This window comes from Brachyistius frenatus, unplaced genomic scaffold (genome assembly GCF_029030835.1).
Source record: "Brachyistius frenatus isolate BFR_SWC_R1_liver_20210118 unplaced genomic scaffold, ASM2903083v1 Contig_280, whole genome shotgun sequence".
NCBI classification, from domain to species: domain Eukaryota; kingdom Metazoa; phylum Chordata; class Actinopteri; family Embiotocidae; genus Brachyistius; species Brachyistius frenatus.
The window spans coordinates 417501-444784 of NW_027210879.1; the positions used below are offsets into that span (position 1 = coordinate 417501).

The 27284-nt window shown below is 41.8% G+C and overlaps 2 protein-coding genes across 2 annotated transcripts in view; one reads left to right on the forward strand and one right to left on the reverse strand.

Moving 5' to 3' along the window:
• rrn3 (RRN3 homolog, RNA polymerase I transcription factor) overlaps positions 1 to 2951 on the forward strand; it is a 15119-nt gene extending 12168 nt beyond the window's left edge. Inside the window, exon 17 of the mRNA XM_069721985.1 lies at positions 126 to 2951. Within this exon, the coding sequence (XP_069578086.1) occupies positions 126 to 275 (150 nt within the window). The 3' untranslated portion in view covers positions 276 to 2951. The remainder of the gene's footprint in view (positions 1 to 125) is intronic.
• A 761-nt stretch (positions 2952 to 3712) lies between these two features.
• On the reverse strand, positions 3713 to 26237 carry LOC138634822 (syntaxin-binding protein 4-like). The gene is made up of 10 exons (XM_069721981.1): positions 26082 to 26237; positions 18673 to 18769; positions 14177 to 14304; positions 13679 to 13771; positions 11473 to 11538; positions 11145 to 11342; positions 8903 to 9019; positions 6108 to 6157; positions 5884 to 6014; positions 3713 to 4159 (listed from the first exon to the last, which is right to left on the reverse strand). Exons 1-10 carry the CDS (start codon positions 26235 to 26237, stop codon positions 4104 to 4106), a joined length of 1092 nt encoding a protein of 363 aa, XP_069578082.1. The 3' UTR covers positions 3713 to 4103.
• Between the last annotated feature and the right edge of the window lie 1047 nt (positions 26238 to 27284).

Genomic DNA, 27284 nt, shown 5'->3' on the forward strand with positions numbered 1-27284 from the left:
GACTGCTTATTCAGCACACAATCTGTTTTGTAGTGTACAGAAACACCAAATGGACATTTCAACAAGGTTACAAAAACATGACTTTCACTGAAGGGGGTCTTTAAAGTCGTTTCTTCTTCTATTAGAGTTCGAGGGAGGACGAAGACGACTTCCTGTGTGGGGAGACGCCGCAGACTGAGGGCATGGTGGGAATGACACCCAGCTCCTACGACTCCAACCTCCGCAGTCCAAGTAGCGTGGGTTCCCCCCCCATCGCCCTCCACAGGCCCTTTTAGCCTCTCATGGTGTCCGGTTCTGACGGACCGGCTGAGATGTGACTGGTATCTTTTGGAACAATCATTTTTGTCTGTTTATTACTAAAACTTGTAAACATGATTAAAACCAGTAAAAAGCCGTGGTGGCATGTGCCAAAACAAAGAAAGCAACAGTACCAGAAAAATGCTTTCCCAACTCCTGATAATCATATTCAAGTAAATGTTCTGAAAAAGTATGTTACTTTTTAAATGAACAGTTCTCCATGAACGCCCGTCGACGGGCTTCAGCTTCTGTTTTTCTGTATTGATGATGATAATGCAACTCAAATTTAACAGAGCTTGAGAAGTTATATTGTTTTGATTTAGCAGTAAAACACTGTGATGGTAATATTTGATTTGTTTATTTATTAAGGTTCTTTTATAAAAAGTAAAACTACACAACTTTCCCAGAAACAACAATAAAAAGTCATGAAATTGATTCGCAGCTCATCACAACTCCTCTTGATTAAGAAGTTGAGTTTATTGGGGTGAGCGATGAGATGCTGCAGCATGTTTGAGTTTCTCATAGCGAAAGACAGAATGCTTTTGTTGAAGTGTCTTGGAGATGACTTTGGTACCGAGGAAACGTTCATGTGCACAAAGCGCCGCAGAATGTAGCTCTGTTTTTCTTTAAACCCCGTTACCAAGGATTCCTGACGAGGCCAACGAGGTCAAGGAGGCCAACGAGGCCAACGAGGCCACATCCTTCTCCAGCAGGTTTTAGGGATATTTAGCTGGAACGGCTCAGATTCTGGCCAAACGAAGGACTTGAAGAACAGCTGATGAAGAACAGCTGACGAAGAACAGCTGACGGCCAACGTTTTCCCAGGACAGCCTCTGAGATCTTCTGGTTTCACCCGTTAGAAGTTTGTCCTGAAAACGACTTTTTGTTGGTGTACACCAACAGACAGGCAGTTGAATGAACCACATCACAATCTCTTCAATCATTTTGGACGCTCATTTAACATATTTTCACTGTTTCGTCATCCGGAGCTCATATTATTTGTATCTCGTGTGTATGAGTGCAGATGAAGATGAAGATGAAGATGAACCTGAACCAAACCTTAAAAATGACAAAGACAGACTTGTCACAAAAATTCTCCAAAATCAAAGAAAGTGCTGCTCTGAACTAGAGCTGTGGCTCAGTCATGTCGTGACAATATGAAGTCCAGGATTTTCATTAAAATAATAGAAACCCAACATTTTCTCTTGAAGCTGTCAAAAGTATCCAGCTTCCTTCATTTTTTAGTCCGTATTTGATGAAAATCAGACTTTGCTTTGCCTTGAATGACTTCTGTATCTGTCATTCAGGTAGTTGGTTCCCTCTTCTAAAGCAGGTTTGAAGGCTGCCTCCTGATGGGATTCAGATCAGGACTCTTCTGGAGTGCTTTTTGCTTTCACGCTAAGAAATATCAAAGATCTACATGAGCAAGTTGCCTCTAATTTCATTAGTTGTCAAGAGCAATGAAGCATTTTTTCAATGAGCTGTTTAAGATAACTTTATCATTTACGACTGTACTCAAATATCATTTTGAGATCAGAACACTTACAGACAAATAGTTTGAGAAAAAAGAATAACAAATGATCATATAAAGTCTTTGATCAGTAACATCCTGAACACCAGGGTTAAAGTCATGAAGATGTGCATCATGTTGATATTAACTAGTCACAAAACACCATTCAAATCCCAAAATACCATTTAAATCAAACTCATTTGTCACAGTTATTTCTTTTTCCACCTTATTTCTTTTTTCCTGAAAAATGATAAAATACTGAATTTTGTACTTTATTCTTTTTTAACTGACACTGTTGAAGCAGTTTCTGAAGAGGAATCAATAAGTATGGAGCACTTTTCAGAAACATGTTACACATTTCTTTACTACATAAAAACCTAAGAAATTAGACAACATACAGAAAGAATACAAGGAGGACTGGTGATTTAACTCCCATCATTTCCTCTTGAATCCCTTTGAGAAGTTACCAACAATGTTTTCAATGTTCGTATGAGGCATGTGAGGAATGTGAAGCTACATTATTGAGGCTCTGAATATTGTTCTCCAGTTTGAATAGTTGTTTTTTTACTGAGTTGATGTATACTTCATTCATTTTCTAGTTGACTGTTTCTTTTCATTTGTCCAGTGCATTCACTCTGAATTTAAGTTACATTTCTCCACCATAACCTTCTGTGTTAATACCTCATGTACCGTTTTTAATCCTACAACTACGCAGCGGTGTCTTCCTGCTTATATTACATATATATTGCGATTATTTTCTACAGATGTGCATCTCTGACAGTAGAAGAAACAGCCTCACATGAACAACATCTTTCAGTGTGAGCAGCTCACTGACTGACATTTGGATTGTTTTCTTTTAGTTGTTTCTGTGGGAAAAAGCTCTTCTAAAATTGCCATCACATAGACAGCACTGTTTAGTATTGTTAGTTATGGAAACAAAATACAGGTATAATAAGTATATATAAATAAAAGACATGAGATCAGGTCCAGTCATCAGTTAGTCCTTTAATATAAAACGTTAACAGAAAGAACATGAGGCCACACCAAAGATGCAATCTGTTGAATTACAGGACATGTTAGAAGTTTCAAATCATTTGCTGCTGTATATTATAAATAAAATCAATGTTCCACATGGAGCCTGTGACCGATGTGTGCCGAGACTCTGACTACAAACACAAGTTTACACGGCTGACGCTACAGCAACAGTGAAGCCGCTCCGGATGCAGGAGACATCAACAGAAACCATGCAGACATTCGCTTCGCTCCTCGGCCTTCAGTAATGAGTCAGGTCACAAGGAGAGTTAGCATGGCGGAAAAGGGACGCTGTTGTTGTTGTTGTTTTTTTGTTTTTTTTACTCTTTGCTGAACAGTTCATAATGTTTGTGGCAGGGCAAACAAGCGACGGTGAGATGGAGGCAGATGGCAGCTAGTTATTATGACAGAGGAAGACGCTTTGAACAGACCAGCTCAGGAGTGTTCTTCAACACAAGGAAGTCCTTCGTTACATGCAAATGTCCTTCATCACTCAAACAGGACCTCACCTTCTCTGTGTGTGTGTGTGTGTGTGTGTGTGTGTGTGTGTGTGTGTGTGTGTGTGTGTGTGTGTGTGTGTGTGTGTGTGTGTGTGTGTGTGTGTGTGTGTGTGTGTGTGTGTGTGTGTGTGGTGGACATAGTCATGCAGCTCCTGCTGTGAGAGTAACATGAAGGAGAATTCTAGCACACTTTTTATTTGGCAGAGCTCTCCTCTCCTCTCCTCTCCTCTCCTCTCCTCTCCTCTCCTCTCCTCTCCTCTCCTCTCCTCTCCTCTCCTCTCCTCTCCTCTCCTCTCCTCTCCTCTCCTCTCCTCTCCTCTCCTCCTCTCCCTCCTCTCCTCTCCTCTCCCCTCCCCTCCCCTCCCCTCCTCTCCTCTCCTCTCCTCTTCTCTTATGTACATGTGATTAATCTTTGAAACGATGAGTCGTCACATCACGGCGGCGTCGACACGTCCCGCTGCTGAACCCTGCAGAGAGACTGGAAGATTTTGAAGGAAGACACTAATTTTGATGTGTGCGAGCAAGCTTTGGCATTAAAACACGTGATCGATCTGTCGCTGTGAACGGAGGATTTTGGATTAGTGGAAGCTGTGTTCATATTTTGTGAAGTTGAACTGGAACGGTGACGTCTGTTTGTCAGCTGTCGTGGAGTCCGTTTGTGGGTTTAGCTGCTGGTTCAGCCTCTTCGGCCCGACTCGGTCCTCCGTCAGTCCTCCGTCAGTCCTCCGTCAGTCCTCCATCAGTCCTCTCTGGCTCTTTGCTGCTCAGGCATGATGAAGACTGCCATCCGGGACCGTCGCCGCCTCTGAACCAGCTGAGGCTGCAGATCAAACACATTTGGACAGCAAAACCTTTGAGCCCGTTGAAGTAACAATCATGACTAAAAATGCTTTCCAAGAAAGTTTTCATCATAATTTCCAACAATTTGCTAGTATTCAGCTGTAAATTACAAAGTTATTAAGTGAGTAAATGGAAAAAAATGTTCAACCAACATGCAGCAGACACGTCAGTAAAATGAGTATTTACTGATTATATATATATCAGGCGTTGTAGCTCAAAGTCAGAAATAATCCATATTCAGAGGTTTTGAACTTGATCTTTCCCACATACATAATTTCACTTTTTTTTTCTCTTTTATCCTCAAATATAACAAGCGGGCAACTAACATTTTTTGTATTTCCCTGATAATTAGAACCAAATTGTGTTTGATTTTCTTGAAAATATCCTGATACTTCTACAAAGGTTTGAAGAAAATTTGAGGAAAGTTTCCAGGAAATTATCTGGTAGAAAAAGAAACTTTGAAATGAATCTTTGCTTCTTTTCTGCCTTAATGATTTTGTGTTTGTTATCACCACGGAGGGCAGCTGCAGTGCACTGTTTGGATTTCTGATTTATTTTTTGTGTGTTCTTTTTTCTGTTTATCACCATTCAAGAACTAAATAATTAAACAATAAACATAGAAATAGAAAAAAACTAGTAGAACCTAAAAAAAAAGGATTTTACTTTAAATCAAAAGTAATTACTTTTATATTTCAACAGTCGGTTTTACTTTCTTGACACAAAGGTTCATTGGTACGTTTGTGAAAAAGATGATGATCTTGAGTTTGATGCCAACAGGTGGATGACTGTTATCAGTGTGAAGAGACGCCGTGTGCCTGTGTGGGTTCTCTCGGTTCTCCGTGTGCCTGCGTGGGTTCTCTCGGTTCTCCGTGTGCCTGCGTGGGTTCTCTCGGTTCTCCGGCTTCCTCCCACCATCCAGAAACATGAACCTCAGGTTAACTGGTGGTTCTACAAATGTCCCTGAATGGTCTTTGTTTCCGTCTGTCTCTATGTGTCCCTGTGATGGACTGGTGACCTGTCCAGGTGAACCCCGCCTTCACCCAATGTGAGCTGGGATAGGCCCCCGGCCCCCTTCCCTCCCCCCATGACCCTGTTCAGGATGAAGCGGGTGTAGATGATGGATGGATGGATGCCAACATTTCAGATCTGATGTGGTGTGATGTCGAGCAATGGTTGTTGAATGAGGGATAAAATAAGTTTATGAAAAAAGAAGCACTCAAAAACAGATGTTCTCTTTTTTTCTGGAGGAGGGCATGAAACACTTCGTCATGGCACCCGGGATAAAACCACCGACTCCTGAGTCTTTATTACTGACTGCAGCAGTTCATTCCGTTGCGTCTTGGTCAGGACTTCTGCAGTTTGATGAGTATGTCTCTGAATGTGTTGAAGTGAAGACGGGATGAGAATCCCTTCTGCTGTGGGTCGGGGAGGTTTTTGGAGAAGCTACCGGCTGCATGTTGTGAGTCAGTGGACGGTGAATACAGACGACTGATTGACAAGACATTGAAACAAATAGACTAAAACATTGATGCTTTTCAGTGCAGCTGTTCCTGAGCCTGTCTGAGGGGCTCAACCTCACTTTGGATTTTATTGCATTATCTGACCATGTACATCGATGGATCTACCTCCTACCTCCCTTCACTGACTTTTGCATGATGCACTCCTCCGTTGCCTTTCCTGAGGAGGGAACAGTAAACGCCGTACCTTTGTCATCAGCAGGGACGGTGCACACCCCCTCCACCAGCTCTTTGGCCTCCACAGCCAGTTGGAAGGCGGTGTCAGGAATGGGTGAGGAGATGTCGGGGCTGTTCGTGGCTGGAGACGACCTGTTGCTCCTGAACACAGAAACATACACAGGAGGGATTACAAGCAGGACTCCTGTTGCAAAGCTGGAGGGAATGAATGATGTGATGTTCAGGGTCACTGACCCGCCGTCTCCTCCAAACAGGCTGGGCGTTGTCAGCACTTTGTGGACGTTCTGTACGGAGACATAATGCAACAGTTCTGTGACAAAGCTGTTTCTTGGAAACAATGAACCAGTGCAGACATCAGGTTTTCCTCGCGGCATCAGAATAAGGACAGAAGGTGAAGCTGCTTTCAGAGGGAGATGAAGAAAAGATGCGTCCTTTAAGCAGCTTGTTTTGAAGTCTTCCTCCACCTTTAGGTCTCATCTAAAGGTAGACCGACCCTATGAAAAGCTCTGAACACCTGTGGTGATCAGAGCTTTTCATGTTTAGTGGTCCTTTCAGTTCTGTCTTGGTTCCCAGTAACAGAGCTGAGTCGAGTCAGGCCCAAAATATATTTGGTCTCTTGGCGTATTGTCGGTCCTGCTGTCGTTTCCTGGGCTCAGTGTTGGTTTTCTCTCTGTTTAGGCCTGTTTTGGTTGTTCTGGATCTGACTGCTGTCCTTCAAGGCTTTATATATATATAAAAAAAAAAAAAAAAAAAAATGCAATTTGCATTTAGGTGTTTTCTTCCCATAAGTCTGTGTTGATGAATGTGGTCCATCTTTGGACCTGAGGAGTTACACTATGGTGTAAACTTCCCACCTCAGTTCTGGGTAACGTCTGACTGAAGCTGCAGTTCTGACTTTATGTTCAATGCAGAAACCTTCTTTGTATGAAAATGACAGAATTTGTTTTGGTTGCTTTGCATTTGTAATAGAACAGATTTATGTTTTAAGTATTTAAATGAAAATAATTTTATCTTCGTTCAGGTCTTCATATAGAATGCACCGATCCTCCCGGCCCACTTTCTAATGTGTGTAAGATGACTGGACATATGCAGGGTGTTTGTTATGTACGTAGGTGACAGGCTGCTTTCATGTTGTATTATGTGCACCGAATCATTGTGACAGAATAACATGGTTGGTGGTTCGTGAGGCGCTCCTCCTGGCTGGTTATTTCTGCTGAGTAAAGCACATCATCTCCTCTGTCAGAAGTATTTACTGCCATTCCTGATCACACAGCAAAGAGAAGCAGGTCGCCTTTATGCCAGCCCCCCAAAATAGATTTCAGAGTAGAATCAGTGGAAGAGACACCCATTCATAACCACTTTTCCACTCAGTGACTCATCAGTTATGAATATGTCCATTTGTTTCACTAAGCGACAGGCTTCTTTATTTCCTTTGTCTTTATCTGGTTTTGTAGGCGGCAGTGACAGAGTTTGTTCCCCTTGAATGTGATTGGTACAATTGTAGTAGTCTGCAGAGCCATTTTTCTCATTGTGCTTAACAAGTCAGTCAGATGCATAATTAAAATGGTACAGTGAGCACATGTTAGTGCTTTAACATTAACTACAGGGAAACTCTCACTGCCTAAAAGAAGACATGTACAGTGGCTGGTTATCACTGTGCAGACAGCTGCAATGTGTCCTTCAGCCACCAGGGGCAGACTGACTCCATCATCAGGATGTGTTACAGTTTCTATTTTTTTTTTATTGTGGCTCTTAAATCATCCCTAACATTTGCAAACCAGAAAAAGCATTTCTTTAAACAGTTCATACAAACAGCGTCACACAATGGCAACGGCCTGTGACTTGTTCAAAACTCTTACTTTAACTTTCAACAGTAATTAAGTATGTCAACAAAAAGGTGAGTAATATGTGTCATTGTTTACCATGTAACTGTGTACTTTGTAAGTATTTTCTGATGGAAACTATGACTGAGATTTGATGTCAGTGATTGAAAAGACAAGAAGTAGCACGTTTCCTGTTTGGCTTATTGGCACAAAGTTACACATGACTGGATTTGGGAGAATGATTCACATTTCTGTTCTTACTGTAATCTCACTGTAATTTGCTGGCAGACCATGACAGTGTTTTAGAGCGCTGCACTGCACAACGGACAAAACGAAGAAAATAATCTCTCCATGTTTTGGGGGTTAAGGGTCAACACAGAACCGGTAAAATACTGGATATTTTCATCAAACAGCAAAATGTGCCAAATCACGTTTGGTCAAAATATTAAAATATTGCTTTGAGATGTGAAAAAAATGGTCGATAATGTGGAGCCAGTAGTTTTAAACATTTCCATTATGATCTGAGAGAAGTTGGAACACGTGGAAATGTTTGCAGCTGTCTGTTGAACTGAGTGTCTGAAGCTGCATTCAGCCTCCCGCTCTGTTGGAAGTGGTGACAGAACATACGCTGCCTGTCAAAGAGGCGCTTCGTATTGATTGACAGTCTGACATCACAGAAACACCCAGCTGAGATGATCTTCTGATCTGCTGCTTCTTACACATCAAACAGCTGCTGCAGAAATCAGACCAGAGATGCTTCAAATTCATAATTCATGAATGAGTCAGAATAATATTACAAATTACATGATGCTATAGCATGTATTATAAATGTATTATACATTAAGAATAAACATTTGAATATATTATAATACAAGTCTGGTGCTGTTTTATAGTTTTTGTAATGAAAACAAATATCACAAAAACAACAATGTTGTGAGTTTCAGCTCAGCCTTTAAAAAGATTTAGTCATTTCCTCAAACAGCTGCTCACTTACAGTTTCATCAAATAAACAGAATAGAGCTTTTGTTGGGAACTCCTGAATGCAGATTAATAATCCACGTTAGATCCTTTGCTGAGTGTTGCTGCAGCTAGTTAGTTAGCTAGATGGATAAGAGGGGAGAGCGGACTGAGCTAACCGGTTCTGATACCACGACTTCACTTGGACTGGTACCGGTTCTGATACCACGACTTCACTTGGACTGGTACCTGTGCAAAGCCCAGCAGTTTCTTGTTGGACATCTCCAGGTGTTTCCTGCTCAGCTCGGACTTCCTGAGCTGGCAGTCGATGGATGTCAACCTCCTGTTCAGCTCCACCACCTCCTCCTGACAGACACACACACACACACACACACACACACACACACACACACACACACACACACACACACACACACACACACACACACACACACACACACACACACACACACACACACACACACACACACACACACACACACACACACACACACACGCCATAATTTGGGTCAGTGTGTACACAACAAAGAGTGTAACAGCAGCTGTCAGTCAAAAGTAGAGTTCCTACACTGACTAACAGCTGGAGCTCAACGTACACGTAACTGTAACAATCATTGATATTCAGAAGTGACATTTTTTTAAAATATTGTGATGAATTGATCGAGAAGTCTGAAAGTTTATTGAGTTTACAGATAATGTAGGAAACATTTATTGAAAGTGAATTATTAAAAAAAAAAATTCTTCTATTTATGAGATTATTAGACAATTTCCAACAAAATGTATCACAAATTTGACCTGAACTGCCAGAAAATCCGTCACAGAATGAAATGAATGTGCTGCTTGATGTGAGGCCCTGAACGACCAACCAAGTCTGTTATCGATGTATTTAATGGAGGACGGAAGAAACGAGCGTTTTGCTGTGTACGCACTCTGATTACAATGTCAAGAACTGTTGGAATCACGACTCTCTGCTTTTAAATGAGGAGCCGCTTTTCACATCTGACTGAGAACGGGTTGATGCTCGAGGTCCGTATTTGGGCTGCTTGAGTATTAAGGAATTAAACTCATCTAACCATGTGACCATGTGTTGCAGCAGCAACACTTTTTTTCTTTCAAACACTCTTTGTCCTCATTTCTTGTGTTCTCTTATCATGTGGCGTGGATGCTACTCAGAACGCAGCCAGAGGATTTACCACCTGAGATGAAGAGCCACATGTGGCAGGCAGGAAACCTCCGAGTCACAAGAAAGGAATATAAAACCTTCTTTACATCAAAGTGATGTGCAGAAGAAAACAGAGGCAGAGCTCAGGGAAGACAGGACAGAGGACGGAGGGAAGACAGGACGGAGGACGGAGGGAAGACAGGACGGAGGACGGAGGGAAGACAGGACGGAGGACGGAGGGAAGACAGGACGGAGGACGGAGGGAAAACAGGACGGAGGACGGAGGGAAGACAGGACGGAGGACGGAGGGAAGACAGGACGGAGGACGGAGGGAAAACAGGACGGAGGGAAGACAGGACGGAGGACGGAGGGAAGACAGGACAGAGGACGGAGGGAAGACAGGACGGAGGACGGAGGGAAGACAGGACGGAGGACGGAGGGAAGACAGGACGGAGGACGGAGGGAAAACAGGACGGAGGACGGAGGGAAGACAGGACGGAGGACGGAGGGAAGAAGACGGAGGACGGAGGGAAGACGGAGGACGGAGGGAAAACAGGACGGAGGGAAGACAGGACGGAGGACGGAGGGAAGACAGGACGGAGGACGGAGGGAAGACAGGACGGAGGACGGAGGGAAAACAGGACGGAGGACAGAGGGAAGACAAGACGGAGGACGGAGGGAAGACAGGACAGGTTTGACCTCCCCATGATATAATGTCGTTGGCTCGGGGTTTCAGTCCACACAAACTGTTGAGCTTCTTCCACAGCTGTTTTGCCATTTATCTGATTGTTGTGATTTTATCCAACAAGCTTTTATCAGGCTGCTGATATCAGACTGAAACTAGACTCCCTCTTGTAGTTTCTTCTTTTTTACTGATGCATTCACTCCCTGTCAGCACCATTGCATCCTGTCATCCTGCTGCTGTGATCAGATCAAACCAGCAGCATGGCAATTTTACTACATAAATACCATAAAGTAAATGCAATCTGCGGCCACATTCTTAACAATGAAAGGTCACCTCGGTTCCTGCTAAAAGCTAAAGACTAGTTGATACAACAGCATCACTTCCTCTGACACACATCCACCAACAGCTCTTCCTTATTTGTAAACTGAAATTAGATCAAATTGCGAAAAGAATTAAGGAAATAGTGAGAATGTGAGAATATTTATGAGCATCAGATGTAAATGCAAAGTTAATCCAAGTATCTAATAAATGCAGTGGCATAAAAAATATTATATTCCCCTGTGAAATGTAGCAGAATGAAAATCCAGTGAAACAGGAAAGTGAAGTTGTTGCTGGGGACTGACCTTGGAGGCCTCGGCTCCTCGTCCTTGCCTCCTACTGGTGAGCTGGTTCTTCAGGTCTCTGATCTCGGCCTCCAGCAGCTGGATGACCTCCTCGTAGTCCTGCTCAGCGCTGCTGGTCTGCCGCTGCCCCACCTCGGCCTCGGCTACCTGCAGACGACTCTTCAGACGGGTGTTCTCCTCCACAGTCAAGCAGGCTTTCTGGAATGTTTTACAGTCAATATATACATCTATAGTAGAAATACATTTTAGATGCAACATAAGTCTGCTTGTCTGGTTCATTTCACATTTGTAAAAACATCTCACGCTGGTGTCTTGGTTGTGTTCTCACCTCTGACGTTTTCTGCAGCTCCTCCTCCAGATTCTTTTTGCTGTGCTCCATGTCCTTCAGCATCACCTGCCAAAAGAGGCAGCAGATGAAGCCCCCGTTGTGCCATCAGGTCTGTGGGCCCGACAACGTCTGCAGCTAAACCAGACCCGACTACGTAACAGTGAGACCTTTTTCCTCCGACCCTCCAGGTGCTACATCTGTGCCTTGACCACGTGGCTGAGCCACCTTGCAGGAAATGTTGTTGAAACTTTGTTGTTTTGGCGTTCAAAGAAAGACAGACATGAAAAATGAGCTAAAAAGAAAAGTTGAAAATGAGTAAAGTTGTAGTTGCTGAGCTGATGCTGTGAGTGATGAGTGCAAGCAGCAACGTAAGATCACGAAACTGAGTGTCTCATGTTCTTAAACAAAACGCTCCCAGGACATCACCTCTGTGTAATAAATAGAAATTCTCAGCTGGAACCTACATGCATTGTATTTGAACTAAGTTCTGATCCTGTTAATATTTATTAGGTGCTGCCATGAAGACAAACAACATTAGTCTTAATTAGAGCTAAACTGCTAAGTTGCTTTTCCTAGCAAGAAACATTTGAACTAGATCTATGATGATGATGATGCTCGTATCCAAACAAATTTTAAAATCCACTTCCAAATGGGAGCTCCAATTATAAAGGATGTGCTCAATGTAATAATAAAGTCAAATGCAATTTCCTTACTCATCCTCATATGTTATCAACGCTGTTATCTCATGTAATTTACAGCGTATGATCAAATATCCTTGTGGGTAAGATGTCCGGTCCATTAAAGGCACCAGCCATCATCTATACCCGCTTTATCCTAAACAGGGTGACAGGGGGCGGAGCCTATCACCGCTGACTTTGGGTTCACCTGGACAAGTGGCCAGTCCATCACAGGGACACATAGAGACAGACGGAAACATAGACCGTTCACACCTCAGGGACATTTGTAGAACCACCAGTTAACCTGAGGTTCATGTTTCTGGATGGTGGGAGGAAGCCGGAGAACCGAGAGAACCCACGCAGGCACACGGAGAACATGCAGACTCACACAGGAAGGCCCGGATTCAAACCCGGAACCTTTTTGCTGAGGTGACCATGCTAACCGCTGCACCGCTCTGCAGTTAGTTGAACTTCAGTAAGTTTGTGACGTCAAACTAATATCATGTGTCCCTCAGCACGGCCCACCGTCCAACCTTTTACGTGAAAGAAACCACCGAGCAGTCATTTGGTCACAGAGTTGGTGAGCTACAAGACTGACAAAAACATATATCAGGTCTGTGCTTGTATCACTTATAAAAAAAAGTCAGCCAATCAGAAGAGAGTCACTGCTATCAATGCACCTTAAAGACACCAAACAGCCTGTTGTTAGAGCTTCAGAGGGAAGCTGGAGATAAAACTTTCCTGATTTGATACCAGACTACAAATAAAATGATGATAATGTGTGAAATATGAAATGTGTGAAAACTTTTTTGAGAACAGAATAAGTGAACACAAGAGCTCCATCAGGAGAAATGACAGAGATTATCCATCAGTGATGATCTTAAATGGAACATGTCATGATTCAGGTTCAGGGTCCTGAAACGGTTCTACTGCCAGAGGGAGATAACCATGAGGAAGTGTACTGGAAACCAGAAGGACTGAATGATGAGACTTAGAGCTATGTCATGATCTAATGAGCTTTGGGTTCATTAGATCCCAAAGCATTCAAAATCTAATGTATTTCATATGATTGCACAACTTTGAATTAGGTATGAAACTTGTTTTCTTTGTATTCTATCTGGAATATATTGTGACAGATTGTACTTATTGTCAATGTTAATTACTGAGACTCTTCCACTTGAGCATAACTGTTTCACACTTGTACACAGAATAGTTGAATCATCATCATTTGAAGATCTTTGAAGAAGATCCAGGAGGACTGAAACATTGGTGATGAAGAGTGATGCTGAGTAGCGTGACTTTCTTTTTCTTTCAAGAATTTAACGATACTTTCTGATGTGCAAAAATCTCTTTCAAACAAACAGTTCAATAAATATAATTGTGCAGGCCGACAGCTCCAACCACCTACCATCACTGTGTGTGTGTGTGTGTGTGTGTGTGTGTGTGTGTGTGTGTGTGTGTGTGTGTGTGTGTGTGTGTGTGTGTGTGTGTGTGTGTGTGTGTGTGTGTGTGTGTGTGTGTGTGTTCACCTTGAGCTGCTTCATCTGGGTCTGCAGCTGCTTCACCTCGGCCTGAAACTGCTCCATCTCCTCGCTGCTGTAGCTGCATTCGGATTCATATGTCTGTTGACACACAAAAATTACTACAACTTACTCTTATTGAGAAAAGCACCTTCATTAATACAGTTTTTAATGTGTAACTCAAACAGTCTGCATTGCAGACCTAAACACACAGGAAATGGACAAAACATTAGTTTCAATATTTTCAAAATCAAAAGAATAAATAGTTGACACCTTAAAAAAAAAATTAAAAAATCCACTAACGTAACATGGGAACAATCAGTGTGTGTGCACTATCATCATACTGAGGCTCTACCTGATAGAAGGTGGAAACAAAGGAGTGCAATGACAGTATGATTTGGTCCAAAATTAAAGGAAGCCAAAAAAAATAAAAAATAAACCACTTTGGCTTCCAACGCTGGTGTAGAGGGTACAGAGAAAAGACTTTCTAAACAGTAAGCTGCTTACAGGTGAGTGGAAGGCCGATGTGTCCATCAGACTGGCTGCTTCATGATAGGAGAACGCGAAGGAACCCGTCCCCAAACCCAGCTCCTCCAGGCTCTCCTGGAAGATGCTCCGGGTCGCCTCCACAAAGTCTGAGGGTCGATAACCAGCACAGAAATATGTTAGTTACAGTAAAAAAGGGCAAAAGAAAAGTTTAACACGTCTGAAAGCAGAAATGTTTCGTTCACACGTCAAAATTCAGATCTATCAATGTTTGTGGTAAAACTTGCTAAAACCAGGAGGACGTCCTAAACAGATGTTAACATCATGATACGGTGAGTATTTGGATTTGGTTCTGAGTCTCATTTAAAAAATATGAAGTTATATTAAGTTTGATAATATCTCTGCGAATCGCCACCTTAACGTGGTGGAGGGGTTTGAGTGGATCAGTGATCCTGGGAGCTATGTTGTCCGGTGGATCAGCCCCTGGTAGGGTCTCCCAAGGCAAACTGGTCTCAGGTGAGAGCCCAGACAAAGAGCGGTTCACAAACACCCCGATGAATAGACTGTGGTCTGAAGTCATCTCGCCTGGATCAGGGAAACCGGTGGTCTGGTGGCCGGGCCTTTTCCCATAGGGCCCGGTCGGGCTAAGCTCGAATAACCAACATGGAGCAGCCACCCTGTGGACCCACCACCCGCAGGGACAAGCATCGGGGTCGGGTGCAATGCAGACCAGGCGGTGGGCCGGGCCAGGGGCCCGGGCGACCCGTGTTGGAGTTCTCCCCGGAGAACAAGAGGGTCACCTCCATGTGCCTCCGGGTTGCAGGCAGGAAGACTGACTGTTGTTTGTGTTTATGCACCAAACGGAAAATCGGAGTATCCGGCATTCTTGGACATGTAATGATACACACACGTACATACATGTAACAAGTTACGTGTGTTGTTACGTGTGTGTGTGTGTGTGTGTGTGTGTGTGTGTGTGTGTGTGTGTGTGTGTGTGTGTGTGTGTGTGTGTTGTTATGTGTGTGAGTTGTTACGTGTGTGTGTGTTGTTACATGTGTGTTGTTACCTGTGTGTTGTTACATGTGTGTTGTTACGTGTGTTCTTATGTGTGTTGTTATGTGTGTGTGTTGTTACGTGTGTTGTTACGTGTTTGAGTTGTTACGTGTGTGTGTTGTTATGTGTGTTGTTACGTGTATTGTGTGTGAGTTGTTACCTTTTGTGTGTTGTTACGTGTGTGTTGTTACGTGTGTTGTTACGAGTGTGTTGTTACGTGTGTTATTGACCTGTGTGTGTTGTTATCTGTGTTGTTACGTGTGTGTTGTTACATGTGTGTTGTTACATGTGTGTTGTTATCTGTGTGTTGTTACATGTGTGTTATCTGTGTTTTTACGTGTGTGTTGTTACGTGTGTTGTTGACCTGTGTGTGTTGTTATCTGTGTTGTTACGTGTGTGTTGTTACATGTGTGTGTGTTACGTGTGTGTGTGTGTGTGTTGTTACCTGTGTGTTGTGATGTGTGTTGTTGTGTGTGTGTGTGTGTGTCTGCCTTGTTACGTGTGTTGTTACGTGTGTGTTGTTATGTGTGTTGTTATGTGTGTGTTGTTATGTGTGTGTTGTTACGTGTGTGTTTGTGTGTGTTGTTACGTGTGTGTTGTTACGTGTGTTGTGTTGTGACGTGTGTTGTTACCTGTGTGTGTGTGTTGTGTTGTGTGTGTTGTTATCTGTGTGTTGTTATGTGTGTGTTGTTACGTGTGTTGTTACATGTGTGTTATCTGTGTTGTTACGTGTGTGTTGTTACGTGTGTGTGTGTGTTGTTGTGTGTTGTTGTGTGTTGTTATGTGTGTGTTGTTACATGTGTGTTATCTGTGTTGTTACGTGTGTGTGTGTTGTTACGTGTGTGTTGTTGACCTGTGTGTGTTGTTATCTGTGTGTGTTGTTACGTGTGTGTTCTTACGTGTGTGTGTGTGTGTGTGTGTGTGTGTGTGTGTGTTGTTATGTGTTGTGTGTGTGTTGTTGTGTGTTGTGTGTGTGTTGTTGTGTGTGTGTGTTGTTGTGTGTTGTTACGTGTGTGTTGTTATCTGTGTGTGTGTGTGTTGTTACATGTGTGTTGTTACGTGTGTGTGTTGTTATGTGTGTGTTGTTATGTGTGTGTGTTACGTGTATGTGTGTGTTGTTACGTGTGTGTTGTTGACCTGTGTGTGTTGTTATCTGTGTTGTTACGTGTGTTGTTACATGTGTGTGTTGTTACGTGTGTGTGTGTTACGTGTGTGTGTGTTGTTACGTGTGTTGTAACGTGTGTGTTGTTACGTGTGTGTGTTGTTACGTGTGTGTGTTGTTACGTGTGTTGTTACGTGTGTGTTGTTACGTGTGTGTGTTGTGTGTTGTTACGTGTGTTGTGTGTGAGTTGTTATCTTGTGTGTGTTGTTACGTGTGTGTTGTTACGTGTGTGTTGTTACGTGTGTTGTTACATGTGTGTTGTTACGTGTGTGTTGTTACGTGTGTGTTGTTGACCTGTGTGTGTGTTGTTACGTGTGTGTTGTTACATGTGTGTTGTTACGTGTGTGTGTGTTGTTACTGTGTGTGTGTGTGTGTGTGTGTGTGTGTGTGTGTGTGTGTGTGTGTGTGTGTTGTTACGTGTGTGTTGTTACATGTGTGTTGTTATGTGTGTGTTGTTACGTGTGTTGTTACGTATGTGTTGTTACGTGTGTGTTGTTATGTGTGTGTGTGTGTTATGTGTGTGTTGTTACGTGTGTGTTGTTACGTGTGTGTGTGTGTGTTGTTACGTGTGTGTTGTTGTGTGTGTGTTGTTACGTGTGTGTTGTTGACCTGTGTGTGTTGTTATCTGTGTGTTGTTGTGTGTGTGTTGTTACGTGTGTTGTTACGTGTGTTGTTACGTGTGTGTTGTTACGTGTGTGTGTGTGTTGTGTGTGTGTGTGTTACGTGTGTGTTGTTACGTGTGTTACATGTGTGTTGTTACGTGTGTTGTTATGTGCGTGTGTTGTTACGTGTGTTGTTACGTGTGTGTTGTTACGTGTGTTCTTATGTGTGTGTGTTGTTACATGTGTGTGTTGTTATGTGTGTTGTTACGTGTGTGTTGTTGTGTGTGTGTTGTTATCTGTGTGTGTTGTTACGTGTGTGTTGTTACGTGTGTGTGTTGTTACATGTGTGTGTTGTTACGTGTGTTGTTATGTGTGTGTTGTTACGTGTGTGTTGTTACATGTGTGTGTTGTTGTGTGTTTGTTGTTATCTGTGTGTTGTTACATGTGTGTTGTTACATGTGTGTGTTGTTACATGTGTGTGTTGTTATCTGTGTGTTGCTACGTGTGTGTTGTTACATGTGTGCGTTGTTGACCTGTGTTTCTTGTTAACTGTGTGTGTTGTTACGTGTGTGTTGTTACATGTGTGTTGTTGACCTGTGTGTTGTTATCTGTGTGTTGTTATTTGTGTGTTGTTACGTGTGTTTTTACGTGTGTGTGTTGTTGTTGTATGTGTTGTTACATGTGTGTTGTTACGTGTGTGTGTTGTGTGTGTGTTGTTACGTATGTGTTGTTACGTGTGTTGTTACGTGTGTGTTGTTACGTATGTGTTGTTATCTGTGTGTTGTTACATGTGTTTGATGTTACGCGTGTGTGTTGTTACATGTGTGTGTTGTTATCCGTGTATGTTGTTACATGTTTGTGTTGTTGACCTGTGTGTGTTGTTATCTGTGTGTGTTGTTACTTGTGTGTGTTGTTGACCTGTGTGTTGTTACGTGTGTTTTTACGTATGTGTTGTTACGTGTGTTGTTACGTGTGTGTTGTTACGTATGTGTTGTTATCTGTGTTTTTACATGTGTGTGTTGTTACATGTGTGTGATGTTACGTGTGTGTTGTTGACCTGTGTGTGTTGTTAACTGTGTGTGTTGTTACGTGTGTGTTGTTACATGTGTGTTGTTGACCTGTGTGTTGTTATCTGTGTGTTGTTATGTGTGTGTTGTTACGTGTGTTGTTACTGTGTGTGTTGTTACGTGTGTTGTTACGTGTGTGTTGTTACGTGTGTGTTGTTACGTGTTGTTGTTACGTGTGTGTTGTTACGTATGTGTTGTTATCTGTGTTTTTACATGTGTGTGTTGTTATCTGTGTGTTGTTATCTGTGTGTGTTGTTACATGTGTGTGATGTTACGTGTGTGTTGTTACGTGTGTGTTGTTATCTGTGTGTTGTTACATGTGTGTGTTGTATATGTGTGTTGTTATCTGTGTGTGTTGTTACATGTGTGTGTTGTTGACCTGTGTGTGTTGTTATCTGTGTGTGTTGTTACTTGTGTGTGTTGTTGACCTGTGTGTGTTGTTATCTGTGTGTGTTGTTACTTGTGTGTGTTGTTACATGTGTGTGTTGTTGACCTGTGTGTGTTGTTATCTGTGTGTGTTGTTACTTGTGTGTGTTGTTACATGTGTGTGTTGTTGACCTGTGTGTGTTGTTATCTGTGTGTGTTGTTACTTGTGTGTGTTGTGACATGTGTGTGTTGTTATCTGTGCTTTACCTCCATATGCTACAGTGCCTTGTGGGTCTGTGGTCAGACTCTGTCTCAGCTTCTTCCTTTTGTCCTCTGTGACATCCAACCCGAGGAAGGACAAAGCCTGAGAAAGACAGAGACACGAAGATAACGAGAGAAAAACAGACGGAGACACGAAGATTAACAGTTACGTGTGTGTGTTGTCACCCCGGTGTGTGTGTGCCGTTAAACCGTGGCCTCAATGTACGTGGACATGACAGCACATGCACAATCCTTCATGAAGGGAGGTTTTATGGAGGACTGAATGGTTTATCTAATATTATTCTAATTCATTTGTATATACTGTACAGTTTTACATTGTTTATATTTCATATTTTTACTACTTCTATTTTTATTGTCATTTTTATTGTTATTTCTAGGTATCTTGACATGCTGCTGTAGCAAAAATCTATCTATCTATCTATCTATCTATCTATCTATCTATCTATCTATCTATCTATCTATCTATCTATCTATCTATCTATCTATCTATCTATCTATCTATCTATCTATCTATCTATCTATCTATCTATCTATCTATCTATCTATCTATCTATCTATCTATCTATCTATCTATCTATCTATCTATCTATCTATGTGTATATATACACAATAAACATACAGGGTGTTACGGTCGTGCAGGTTTGCACAGGCGCCTCAGCAGGAAGGTTGTGGGTGGAGCCTGTCGGTGGGCGGGGCCTCTCTGTATGGAGTGTGCATGTTCTGTGTGCATGTTCTTCCTGTGCAGTGTGTTTTCTGTTTTCTGTGGAGCAGTCCAAACACATGTGTGCTAGGGTGATTGGTGGATTCTACATTTGCTGTTGGGGTGTTTGTGAGCAAGTCTTTGTGTGTTATCTCTGTAATAGACTGGACCTCTGGGCTCGGTTCTAGCGGACGTTTCTTCCTCACTTTTTCCCACATTGAATTGATTTGAATCAAGTCTTTTGTGTTTCTTAGATTTGAACAAGTCAGACTGAAATCACATTCAGTTATTCCTTTTGTGGTCAAAAATGATGTGTTAATTAAAAATGTATTCTTCATAGTTTACTATCATTTTAGAAAAAAACTAAAGAAGGTCTTTGGGTAAATATATTCAATAATATACTGTGTATATATGTATATATTAATATATTGCACATCTTACACCAGCCAAGTCAGCTCCCTTCTGCTTCAGCTCTATAGGCTAATTTGAATGGAGATTAAATAATTCAGTCTAAAACATTAAAAACAAGGATTGCTTAAAAAAAAATTAAAAAAAAAATCTTAAATGCAGGTTATGTTTAAATCAAGCATGAACTGGTTTTAGGTGAATTAAACCAAATAACATCTAACAGTGGGATCCACAGACACATTGGTACTTTTCTTTGAACTGGTGACAGATATTTGCAGAAAGCCTGACATGGTGCAGTGGCCAGTTCCTGTACTTGAACAGGGTTTATATATTATAATTTTCATAATTACCTTTTCTCTCAAAGTTAGCAAAAAAGCTGGTCGCTATTAAAAGAATATTGTACTCAACATTCAAACAACATTCAGCATCATGTTATTTTTCTTCTTTCATGCTTTTTGCACCTAGAGACATCACCTTTTGCATTTGCAGTTTATATCAAAGCTGAAAGTACACATAATCTAACTCTCCCTCTCTCTCGCATTTGCAAAGGAGCCAACAGATCAAGAGAGAATTGTGTCTGTATTCAACATTTAAACTCTGTGTCTCTCTAATCCCATTAATGAATTCGTAGATCCGGGTCAACCTCCGGCTGAGCAGGATCTGGACCAAAAATCAAAGCTGAACAACAGTAACAAAATTGTACAGAGGGCAAGAGACAGGCAGTCAGAGGACAAGGCAGAAGGCAGACAAAAACAGAGCCCATCAGCAGAGGGATGGGGAAGTGGAGGGCGGGGAGGGGGGGGGCAGAGAGAATGTGCTGATAGGGTAAAAATAACATACCAACGAACAGCGCTAGTGAGATACAGCAAGCAGAGAGAAACTGAGAGAGATCAAAAGTTAGATGGAGAAATATGCTGAGGGTGGAAGGGGAGGTTGGGGGGGATGGGGGGGGCAGGGCTCCTCACAGTGTTCGATGGCCTGCTACATCCAGAAACACCACGCTGGCTTGTTTGTATTTCTTTAAACCAATCAGTCATCTTCATTGGCACTGAGCCTTTGCAACACGGAGTCAGGGTTTTATTTAGTGAAACATTTGGCAATAAAAAGAGGAAATCACCACAAATCACTGAAAGACACCAGCAGGCTGCCTCATTTGTGACCTAAATCTTCACCATTTTCAGTGTAGGTTGCTGCAGCGGCCCGGAGGTTGTTGTTTTTTCCAACTGCAGCGCGGATGTCGAAAATGGAAACACAAAGATGAGGAGAATGTCGACTGAAGTAGTCTTTCAGAGGCAGGTTGGCCTCAACTCTCCATCCAGTGAGTCAGACTAACAACAATGAGAAGAATCGTCAGCGTGAACATGGCACACGTAAACGGTGTTCAGTCTTATCTGAACACCTGAACTGAGCTCTCCACCACCATCGATGCACTAAATGGAGGATTATGTTATGGACGGCCGTAGAGCCCCACACACTGAAGTGATCCTCAAACATTGGTTTGGATATTCATGGCCTCCTCATGATGACCGATGGTTTTGAACCTCCACACCTTCCCTCTTCCAAATTAGACTGAATGTCTAATTAGACGATTAGCATGCATATTCCTTCTCCTCAGAGGACGAACCTTTCTAGATAGAGGCAGGTGATCATAATTACTTAACTTTAATAGACCTTGATTGAAACTGAATAGTTTCCAGTAGTTATCTTTTAAACGATGCGAAGAATCTGGAGGATGAATTTATTTGATCCAAGATCATTATGTGTTATAACAGATCTGCCCAATGGTGAGTTTGTTAAGACCCGACCTCCAGATTCTTTCGGCAGTTGTAAGATATTATGTTTGAAACACGTTTTCCTCGTCCCTAAAAGCCTAGAAGCTAGCATATCTATTTAAAACAACCAAAAAAACAACAATAAAAAAAACTTCTTTATATTTACAGGAATGGCGGCTGGTGCTAAAAATATGTGTGTTTGCGTGTGTGTGTGTGCGGGGGATGGGGGATGGGGGGTGGGGGTGGGGGAGCAAACTTCAGCTAAGCCAAAAAGAATCCCAAACCAACAGGACACACTAATGTTGCTGCCATTAGCACTACGTGAACATACGTCCTCTCCTTCTGGCCTGAACATTTCTCAATGATTCTGGTTAAAGTTGTCTCAGTCACCAGCTTCTGTTCCACTGACAGCGAGGCCAGTGTGTCTCAAACTGCTGCAGGAAACCAGGAGGCAGGGCTCTGTGTGTAGCTGCTGCAATGTGTGCACACTGCTAGTGTCTGTTAGAAGCTTCCATCAACACGGACATTGGCACATTTAGTCGATGATACTCTGATGATCCGGACCGGATACTGGTTTCAGCCGAGTACTCGTCTCATCCCTAGTTAACTGACTTTTCTGCAGTTCCACCTGAAGTTGGCGCTTCACTGCCGGTCAGATAGAAAAGAAGAGAAGTAACCGTGTTGGTACGTGATAGCGGACGTGAGGTGAACCTGAAAGACGTCGTTGAGAGTTGTCCAATCACATTAGATAAAGAAACTTAAAACGATACAATTCGCTGCCAATAAAAGAGGGCGGGTTCGGGGCGCAGAGATGTGCGCCGCGTGGAAAATCTGAAACAACCAATTGAAGCACAGCCTCAGGTCACGTGGTTAACAAATGTTGAAGGAGTTCATTCACTCTTGTTTGGCCACCTCCCCGCACCAGGAAGTAGATGTTTTTACACAGAGATGAACTAAATACAACCTGTAAACAGTTTGTATTGAATGCTTACAGGCGCTGACAGACTACCAGGTGACTTTTACTGGCAGTGTCAGATTTTAAATCTTAACCAGTTGGGCACAAGCCAGCAGCACAACATTAAAATCTATCCATATTCTCCATAAACAAGCTCTAAAAACACTTCATAAAAAAAAAGAAGTCATCATCACTGCAATATCCTCATCAAACACCATATCTTGAGTTGGGAGAACCTAATTAAATTCACTGATGTGTGTCTGGTTTTTAAATTTTTACATGGCATGGCCCCGCTTCCGCTTAGTGATTTTATTAAACAACACTCAAAGTAGCAGACACACTAGATCTGCTTCAAGAGGTGAGGTCGAGGCAGATGCTCCGCCCACCTCTGAGTCTGGTTCTGTTAACAGATGCTCCGCCCACCTCTGATCCTGGTTCTGTTAACAGATTCTCCGCCCACCTCTGAGTCCGGTTCTGTCAACAGAGGCTCCGCCCACCTCTGATCCTGGTTCTGTCGGAGGTTTCTTCCTGTTAAAGGGAGGTTTTCTTCCCTCTGTTGGAGGTTTTTCTCCCTTAAAGAGGAGTTTTTCCCTCCTAGCTTATGTGGGAATTGTTGAATTGTTGAATTGTTGAATTGATGAATTGATGAATTGTTGAATTGATGAATTGTTGAATTTTTGAATTGTTGAATTGTTGGTTTCTCTGTATAATATTATAAAGTCTTGCTGTCAAGACTTTAATGTGTTAAGTACCATGAAATAACCTGTGTTGTGATTTGGCGCTATATAAATAAAGTTGAATTGAATTGAATTGTGTCATTTCACCATAGGTCAAGCTCTTTTAGCAAATCTGCATTATCTGTGAATTCAGCACACTCGTTGAATGCTCTGCCATCACACATACACACAAAAAAACATGTACAAAACATTCAAACGTAGCCTTAATGAATGGCTTGTTGCCACTCAGGTGTGCAAGCATTAATGTACTGTCTGTCCTGCCTGCTTGGTTCACCTATATGTGCATTTGTCTTGTTCAGTGTTGATGTATGTTCTGTGCCTCAGTGTTATATATGTGTTTGTACTGTAGGTACACTTTTCTTTTGCTTATATGTGAATTGGTTTTGTCTGTATGTTACTGTCTGTTTATCAATGAATTTTAGTTTCATTATGTTATTTGAAATTTAGTAATTTTAGGCTGCCTTCAAACATCTGGCCGGGGACAGCAGATACAAATTTGCCTCTCTGGCTAACTCTGGCTCACTTACAGTTTAACTGTTGATTGGTGTGCATTGTCCCTGCAAAATAAACAATAAATAAAAAAAAGTATTATTTAACACGTATTGACAAACTGCCACTGATTTACAGTCAACTACAGTGTACTTTCATAGTTGTTAAATCAAAGGAAATAGAGACCACCTGTGCAACTCTTAGCTCACAATTAACTGTCAATTGATTTCTCATAATTTATGAATTAACAATGAATAGATTTATCATAAATAACAAGATCATTGAGCAGAGGAGGGCGGCCAGATTTGGGAGCCTGGCTCAGCCCAACTATTGCTCACAGGTTCACACTTTGCAGTGATTATAGTCTGGAAACCCTGTTTGCATTAAGGTTTGCTCAGCCACTCTGAAATGCAAACCAATCAGTGACCAGCAGGGGTCGCTCATCAAGCATGGCCATACCCATATATTCCTGCAGTGAATTTGGGTCTGGTAATACCAGGATACAGATCTGACATATACAATTTCATGTATTTCACTTGAGATGCTAATTTAGATCTGAGGTTCAAAAGCAAATCACAGTTAAAACCCAAATTACTAACAACACGAACACTCAATCCACTGGCTGAGAAGAAAAGAAATCCATTATGTGTTATTTCATTGAGTAGATTAGTGATCCAGATACAGCAGGTAAAAGAAGTATTGAACACGTCACCATTTTTCTCAGTAAATATATTTCCAAAGGTACTATTAACATTAAACTTTCACCAGATGTTGGTAATAACCCAAGTAATCCATACATACAAAGAAACCAAAACAAATAAGTTCAGAAATTAAGTTATGTGTAATAATGTGAAATGACACAGGATACAAGGTATTGAACACATGAAGAAAGGGAGGTGCAAAAAGACAACAGCTGAAATCTGTCAGTAAATAGAAAGTGATCCGGTCCCTTATCAGTGCAAATTAATATCAGCTGGTTCAGTCCCAACTGATGACCTATAACAAGGTGTCTCATTACCAATGTGTCACACAAGAAACATCTCATGATGGGTGAAACCAAAGAGCTCTCAAGACCTTCACAACCTTATTGTTGCAAAACATACTGATGGCGTTGGTTACAGACACATTTCTAAACTTCTGAATGTTCCAGTGAACAGTGTTGGAGCCGTAATCTGGGAGTGGAAAGAACATCATTTCACCATAAACTGGCCACGACCAGGTGCTCCTCGCAAGATTTCTGACAGAGACGTGAAAAGAATTATCAGAAGAGTTGTCCAAGAGACAAGGACCCTTATGGAGAGCTTCAGAAAGACCTGTCGTTACCAACGAAGGCTTTTATACAAAGTATTAAATAAATATCAGTAAGCGTGTTCAATACTTTTTCCCTGTGTCATTTCACATTATTACACATAACTTAATTTCTGAACTTATTTGTTTTGGTTTCTGTGTATGTATGGATTATTTGGGTTGTTACCAACATCTGGTGAAAATTTCATGTCAATAGGACCTTTGGAAATATATTTACTGAGAAAAATGGTGACTTATTTTACCTGTTGTATATGTTTTATGTAACTACAACTACCACCTGGTGGTTGTTTGCCTCATCCATGTCTATCCAGACAAAGCTTTAAATATAGAGGAATAGATGATAGAAGCAACAACGTGAATGCTTTACACACATTTTCATGCCAACAGCACAAAAGATCAGAACCAAGATGGACACCAGAATAATGTTCAGTTCAGTATCTGACTGAATGGGAAACATGGTCGCATCTCTCCTTCTATTAAGTTATGATGTTCAATAATGACCTGAAAAGTGTTTTTGCAGAACATTAGGATGTCACAGTGAGCTTGGCTTTCATCCTTTTGCATACAAAATGTCCTAACTTCACTATTTTATCCTATTAGGCATTTGTGTGAAATGTTTTAATAATTAGCACAATAATTCTGAAATTATGGACAAAACACGATTTGCGGTCACAGTGTCCAAGAACTGTAATTATTAAAACCTTTATCAACTATTAATACGAGTGCACTCCCAGATAACGGAGAGCAGGGTGGGCTGTAGGAAGAAGTGGAAGGTAGTCAGGAAATTTAGGGCAAAGCAAGTAATAAACCCCCCAAAGCACAACAAACTCAGTCATCTGTCATACGAGGTGGATTTACAACGACCCGTTCTCCCACATTCAACACATTGACTACAAGAATTAACCATTCACTTACCGTCTACATACCCAGACCTTGACATGCACCATATTTACAATAATTATCTATATTATTCGTTGTAATGTTTTGGCTCCTCAGTGTATTTAACAGCATGACTCAGGACTCACCAAGTCAAGCTTGTCTGTTTTGAGACGTATGTAGGGGTCCAGTGTGATCTTAGGTTTGGCCCCTGGTGGTGACCTCTGGCTGGTTGAACCTGGAGACACACAAAAGAAAAGGAGACATGAGGATGGAGACAAGTGAAAGAAATATAAGAGGAACATTTTTAATTTTTTTAAATTTTTTTATACACTTTATTAATCCCCGAGGGGAAATTTCTTCTTTTTGTTAAAGACAAAAGGGGAAAGCAAACTTGTATGTAGACGATATATGTAGAAAAGAAAGTGTTGGTATGAAATATCAAAGCAGGAATGAAAAGAGTGTGTGAGACCACGAGACTCTCAGTAAACCACAGGAGGAGCAACATCATCTATAATCTGGAATATCAGAGTGGATCGACAGATATTCTTCTGGATTTGGGTGGAGGTGGTGATAGAGGAAGTGTGTGTGTGTGTGTCTGTAAGTGTCTGTTTGTGTGTGTGTGTATATGTGTGTGTGTCTGTAAGTGTGTGTTTGCGTGTGTGTGTGTGTGTGTGTGTGTGTGTGTGTGTGTGTGTGTTTGTGTATGTGAGTGTATGTGTGTGTGTCTGTAAGTGTGTGTGTGTGTGTGTGTGTGTGTGTGTGTGTGTGTGTGTGTGTGTGTGTGTGTGTGTGTGTGTGTGTGTGTGAGCAGAGGTGCTTAATATTAATTTGATGAGCGTGTCTGTCCCAGATTTGTAAGGCTGCTTGGTGACGGCGACCTACAGCTGTGAGTGTGAGCTGATTGGTGGTGATGATTGACAGACCTGCTGTCACACCAGCCGTGCTTTAAACTCCGGTTACATCCGGTATCATCGCACATCATATACTTTGTCATTCTTGGATAACAGAATCTATTTACTTTTTTACTTTTAGTACACATTGCAGCTTCCCTTAAAAAAGTATTTACTGTTGCATGTAGTATGTATACAAGTGGGACATACTATTGCATCATCACAGCGCATCTTGAACTTTGACCCTCTCGCCACTTTGTCTAACTGTGGACTGATGAAGATATTAATCCTTTCAGATGACTGGTACCACTTATGCAAATCAACAATTCTTGAGTCCAATGAGATTGTTTTTGTGAGGCATGGCTCACGTCATCAAATCCTAATGAGGATCACAATATTAAAATGTTTGAGCGTGTTCTACAAGTCAAGTCACTCTTCCTGTTAAAGAGAGTTTTTGTT